This window comes from Oncorhynchus mykiss, chromosome 25 (genome assembly GCF_013265735.2).
Source record: "Oncorhynchus mykiss isolate Arlee chromosome 25, USDA_OmykA_1.1, whole genome shotgun sequence".
NCBI classification, from domain to species: domain Eukaryota; kingdom Metazoa; phylum Chordata; class Actinopteri; order Salmoniformes; family Salmonidae; genus Oncorhynchus; species Oncorhynchus mykiss.
The window spans coordinates 9,117,445-9,124,102 of NC_048589.1; the positions used below are offsets into that span (position 1 = coordinate 9,117,445).

General features: G+C 40.4%; 1 protein-coding gene across 1 annotated transcript; it reads left to right on the forward strand.

The window, feature by feature from the left end:
• Window positions 1-3,567: 3,567 nt before the first annotated feature.
• On the forward strand, window positions 3,568-6,397 carry sox11a (SRY-box transcription factor 11a). The gene has a single exon (XM_021584477.2). The coding sequence runs from the start codon at window positions 3,703-3,705 to the stop codon at window positions 4,774-4,776; it is 1,074 nt and encodes a 357-aa protein (XP_021440152.1). The 5' UTR covers window positions 3,568-3,702; the 3' UTR covers window positions 4,777-6,397.
• The last annotated feature ends 261 nt before the right edge of the window (window positions 6,398-6,658 follow it).

The following is a 6,658-nucleotide window of genomic DNA, read 5'->3' on the forward strand; positions in this document are numbered from 1 at the left end:
TAGGACCATGCGGATGCCTCAGAGCGGTCAGGTAGGCTGTTTGGAGTGTTCAGCTGGCTGGATTTAGGACTGCTCAGACACCATAGAGTGAGCTGACAGGCTGTGTGAAGGCAAAGCTTCTGGAAGGCTGGCTGAAGCAGCAAGGGAGAGTTGAGCATAGTTCAGTGTGTATGTGTTGCGCTTGTTCACTGAGATGTAAAAGCAAGCAGAGCATAAACTGGCTGCTATTTAGTTGCCTGATGTAGCTGGAAAAGTAACTGCTGTTTAACTTAACAGAAAAAAACAAAACTAGTGTTTATTCGCAGTGCTGAACTAGTATTGTAACTGGCATGTAATGTTACCTAATGTTTCATACCCTCTAGACTGAAGTGAATGAATAAGCTCTAGCCTCTAGTTATCTGTGGGATAGCGATATGAGGTGGCTATTATTACTATCTAACAGCTGTTTTTTGTATGGAAATGTTTTGTAGCCTTTGTTTGTTCCAGTTTCAGAAGTAAATTAACTTGGCTAGTTTTCGCCAGTTGATGTATCGTTAGAGAGAGCTGGCCAAAAATTGGCTAATGTTAGCTATTATTTCTGCCTCAATCACACTAGACCTGAATCATTGATGAAACCATCGGCCAAACAATTGAATATTGATGTTCTGACTAGTTTTCAGTGCAATGTGGGTTTTATTAGTCAGTATGGCAATGTAACATTATTGATCTGTCAGTTTCCATAAGTAATTCCCTACTTTTCACACGGACACAGTAATAAACAGCTCAATTGTTACAGGCTTCACTGTCATGGTGCATAGTAGAGGTCTGGGCCAGACCGATTTCTTCATCCCGCCCACAACAGCTGGTTTTCTGTCCGACTACCACCCTCTGCAAGAACTGGTTCTAAACCCAACCACAGTCCCACAATGTTATTCTAGGCGTATGTGACGCAGCTCACTTGCCAGCCATGGTCCCAGCAATTCTGCTCTTCTCCGCCCATGCATAGGCTATACAGTACCCTACTCTATTTTATTGAGACCATATGCGCACCTGATCTCGCTGGTATGGCTATTGAGCCGCAAAAATGATGACAGCGACACTTCCTACATTTTGCATAGGCCTATAGGATAAAGCCAACCTTTTAGGAGGATGATTTGCAGGCAAATAAATAAATTAGTAATCAATACTTATTGAAAGTGAAAATGCTCAACGTTTGCTCACCACAGTAGCCTAACCTATGTGCGCAATGTGCTTTTTCCTTTCCAATGATGATAAAATGTTTTGATTGTACTTCAACTCACGTTGGTTGAGCGCCCTCCTCTTCTTTCCATGATCAATATTTATTTGCAGACACTAGTATACTACAATCTAATCATGTTTAAGTTAATTTAATATTCAAGTTAACTGCCACGTGATTCTCCACCCAAATATGTGCTTTTAAAACAATGGGTAGGCTAACGCATACAAAGCAGAAAGAGGACCGTTTCCAAATCATCTGGAACGCATTTTGTTGTGTTACAGCCTGAAATTTTTTTTTTCAATCACCCATGTACACACAATACCCCATCATGACAAGGTGAAAACATGTTTTTAGAAATGTTTGCAAATGTATTGAAAATTAAATACACAAATATATCATTCACACCGCTGATATGTTAGAATCACCTTGGCAGCAGTCTTTGGATTGTACAATATTTACAATAATACTTTCCAAAATGTTCAAGCTCTGTCAAATTGGTTTTGATCATTGCTAGACAACCATTTTCAAGTCTTGCCATAGTGGAGTAACTACAATGTTGTTTATCCATCCTCAGTTTTAATCAAACTCTGTAACGGTTTTAAAAAGTTACCAATGGCCTTATAGTGAAATCATCTGAGAGGTTTCCTTCCTCTCCAGCAACTGAGTAAGGAAGGATACCTGTTGTTGTGACTGGGTATATTGATACGGTATCCAAAGTTTAATTAATAACTTCACCACGCTCAAAGGGATATTCAATGTCTGCTTTTTTTACCATCTACCAATAGGGGCCCTTCTTTGCGAGGCAATGGAAAATCTCCCTGGTCTTTGTGGTTGAATCTGTGGTTGAAATTCACTGCTCGACAGAGTGACCTTACAGACAAAATGTGGAAAAACAGGGTGGTCATGATAAAGCATCTCTCTATCCCTCTCTCTCTCTCTCTCTCTCTCTCTCTCTCTCTCAGTGGTGACACTTTATAAGTTCCAGCTAAGGGAAAGGTGCGGGTGGGGGAGGGTTTCAAAAGGGTAAGTGATTGCCCTCTAGGGGGCGAGGGGAAAAAAACAGGCCCCAACCTCCAATAGCACTGCTGGCTGCCACCCAGAGCACGACAACGGGGGTGCAGTCTGATCTGAACACTAGCAGGGAGGGAGACCTACGCTGTACTGCTGCCTCCTGACACAGCAAACTCAACAAGGAGAGAGGAACTATTAGCACATCGTTAAAACACTGTATATAGACATAATGACATTTTAAATGTCTTTATTATTCTGGAACTTCTGTGAGTGTAATCTTTACCGTAGATTTTTATGATTTATTTCACTTTTGTTTATTATCTACTTCACTTTCTTTGGCAATGTTAACATATTTCCCATGCCAATAAAGCCCTTAAATTGAAATTGAATTGAGTGGGAGACCAGACGTTGCATGGTGTCGGAGCAGGGTGTTTAGTACATGCATGCACCTAGACGGGCGTCAGGCCACGTCAACATTATGCTAAAAAGCAATAGCATCAACAGGAGCTATTTATAATCTATTAGATACAGTTGGTTGATTTAAATATTATCTTACTTTTTTTGAGTGGTTATAAATGGATTAATATTATACTACTAAACATTGTTTAAAAAATTATTATTATTATAAAATCAACAAAATATACATTGCTCATCATAGTGTGAATTATTAGAGCATTATTAGAGCAAATTATCCTAAAAACAGGTGAACTAATTAGATTTTTAAATGTATTTATTAAACAGCTGCATGCGATTAACAAGGCCTGAAAACGTGTGATTCTGTTGTTGCCATTTAGCCTAATAACTTTGAATTGCTCTAAAGGCTACTGAGGTCCACACGCCACTGACGATACAATGTAGCCAGTTCGCGCGCTGCAACAGTGTCCAAGCGCCACCTTCAGTGTATCCAATTTAGGCGAAAAAAGAAACATCAACTGTAAACTGATACATTTTCTAGGCGCGTGAGTCGGATACATTATTACTGGGCTACTGTGCGTATCTCCAACTCTTTCCATGCTGACAATCTGACTGCATTTCTTTCAGCACGACTAAAATCATAAATGGAGAGAGTTTTACAATTTGCGCTCCTCATTGGTTGTTCATGTTCCGGGCACTGTGAGTTAAGTGTATGTTTAATATGCATGTCTCGCGCAGCATGGGTCCAGACACCCCTACAACACTACCTACCTCCAAATCCCACCTCCAATGGGAGCTAGGAAGGGCGGTCTAAAGGGTTAAGGGACTGTATGGACTCTGTTGGGCGGAGTGGAGGGGACGTGATTGGACACTTATCAATGACGTAATGGACATGAAAAACCCAATAACTAGTTAAGAAGGCAGTTTGTAAATCTGGAAAAGAGAACCGAGTTTGAGACATAGAGGACGTGGACGCGTTGGTGAAGCAAATACGAAGACTTGGCAGTGGGCTGTTAGATACTGCAACGTCTGGGGGAAGATAACTTTAAAAAGAGACCATGGTGCAGCACACCGACAACAGCGAGACGGAGGGTAGCATGTCCAGGGAGGCTACAGATTCAGAGGAGAGCGAATTTATGGCTTGCAGTCCCGTGCCGATAAACCCAGACTGGTGCAAGACAGCAACCGGTCATATAAAGAGACCTATGAATGCATTTATGGTTTGGTCTAAAATTGAAAGGAGAAAGATCATGGAGCAGTCTCCGGACATGCATAACGCAGAGATTTCCAAAAGGCTGGGAAAGCGATGGAAGATGCTAAAGGACAGTGAAAAGATTCCCTTCATCAGGGAAGCAGAGAGACTCAGGTTAAAACACATGGCTGATTATCCCGATTACAAGTATAGACCCAAGAAAAAGCCAAAGCTCGACAGTTCAAAACCATCAGCACCATTTCCAGAGAAATCTAGCAGCAAAATGGCAAAGACTCCCGGTAAGAAATGCTCAAAAATAAAGGCTAAGACCCAATCTAAATCGTCTCACAGCTACGGAGATGACCGTGTTTTCCCCAAAATTACAAAAACGGTTAAAACTGAACTCACAGATGATGATGACGCTGATGAATACGAGGAGGCCTATGGTATGCGGATTAAACAGGAGGACGAGGAGCAGATGAGGCTGTATAATGTAGCAAAAGTTCCCGCGAGCCCAACTTTGAGCTCCTCGGCTGAGTCCGAGGGGACCAGCATGTACGAAGAAGTACGGAATGCGGCACCGAACAGACTGTTTTACAATTTCAAAAACATTACCAAGCAGAGCACAATGTACCCTGCTTCCGTCTCACCAGCATCTTCTAGGTCAGTTTCAACATCTTCCAGTTCCAGCGAGGACGCGGACGACTTGCTTTTTGACTTCAGTTTAAATTTCGCCCCCAGCGCTCACGGGCAGGAGCTGGGAAACACGAATTCAGGAAATCTTTCCCTCTCTCTTGTGGATAAAGATTTGGACTCTTTCAGCGAGGGCAGTCTGGGCTCTCACTTTGAATTTCCAGACTATTGCACACCAGAGCTCAGTGAAATGATAGCAGGGGACTGGTTGGAGGCGAACTTTTCTGACTTGGTGTTCACATACTAAATGTAAAGTATCCGAGTAGTAACAGAGAATGATAAATGAAATGATGTCCTGTTCAAGTTGTTCCTATAGCCCTGCCTCCTCTGTGGTTTCTAGGGGTCCGGGGGAGGAGACGAGGTGAGGTTTGAGGAATTAGATGCTTATGAAGCTGGTAGCCTACTGTAGCAAAAAAAAAAGTCTGCAGACGTTTTTCTGGCAGCATGACAGGGTTTTATGGATTTTTCTGTAGGTCTACAATTACTATTAAACTAAAACGGACCGCAAAGGGAAACATCTGTGAACTTCTATGCATCTTATCCTCTTAAAACTGCAGGGAGCTGAACACGTAGGACTGTGGACTGACCTAAAGAAAATCTGTGAACTGACATCGTTCAGGATGTTACTTTTGCAACGGTTTTATGTCATTTCTATATGCCGCAAACGTTTTTTTTTTTTGTAACTGATTCCGTTTACCTCCTGATTTGAAATTAAGCAGCCTAAACCTCTTCAGAATACAGGTGTGGAGGAAACATTTTGATACATAACAGACCTCATCTTTTTAAAAGAAAAGTAAGATATTTTCAGGCATATTTTTGTACAGTTAAAAGGGAATGTTCTTACTGTGCTTTCAGTGAGTTTCAGGCACTTCTTCCCTTTATCATTTGTTTTCGCATGCAAGGAAGTCCTGGTTTTAAGGATTAAGTTAAATTAAAACTTGCATCAAAATGCCTTGTGGATTTTAAGGTTTTGTACAGTTGTAGAGCAGATTTGTTCAGTATTTGTAGACGATACAATGGCATCATGGGGACAACATACCTCAGTGCTGGGACTAGTTTCAAGATTGTATATGTACTGTAATATAGTAAAGTTAGGAGTTTATGTATATCATACTCGTGATATGTGGATGGGTCCCAAATCGCAGGTGTGAAACTGGATTTTGGTATTTTTTATGGCACATACTGTTTTTCCCCCTCATTGTTTGTGCAATATATACTCTTAAAATACAGACCATCTGCATTTTTGTAGCAAGTGATGGAAAAACAGCCTTGTGCACTGTCAACATCATTATCTGTCATGATGCGGAAGTCTGCCTTGACAGAAAATGAATAAATCAGCTGGAACTGATACAAAATGACTTAATATGGCCATGTGGTGTGATACATTTAAAAGACAAAACAAAGATACCAATTTGAATTTTATTTGACCCACTAGTTTACATATTGGGCATATCCAAAACATATCTCAACCAAGCTGTAAAACCCCAAACTTCTGGAAGGAAAAACTGCAAGTACTGCAAGTGGCATACTTTTATGTGGGTGGTCTGGCAAAAGTCAAACGAGCAAGCAAAAAAGAACATTCCATAGTCCTGTTTCATGAAATGAAACTTTTTTTATTTGAAACTGAAGACTGCCTTCTTTTCTTAAACATTAACCATAAACCTGTATTTATGTTTCTTGCACTTCAGAAAGATATTGTTTATTTTTTATGTGGGTCTTACATATGAAGTCTGTTTGAATACAATGTTTGGAACATGACCTAATTATATGCCGGGAAAATGTTAAAAGGTTCATGGCAGTAGTTATTTCACGTTCCAAGTGTGAATCTCTCTTTGACTCATCTTTTAATAAACAAGTACATACCACCATCAACTGTCCTTTCAGTTTGTGAATAATGCATATATGTAACACGTGCTACTTTGTTGATCGTGAGATGGTGTCATGACAGAAGATGTTAGATGCGTATTTTTGTCAGAACAGACCGCTTTGTTGCCATAGAACACATATAAATTATATTGCATGGGAACAACAACAATATTGCTTAGTATATACATATTGCATAGGAATAGTAAATGATGAGTACATAACAACATTGCATATTGGCCAAACTCAACTGAAAGGGATTCAAA

What these genes read in the sequence shown, in the direction of transcription:
- sox11a (XM_021584477.2), top strand. Translation starts at nt 3,703, where the DNA reads ATGGTGCAGCACACCGACAACAGCGAGACGGAGGGTAGCATGTCCAGG.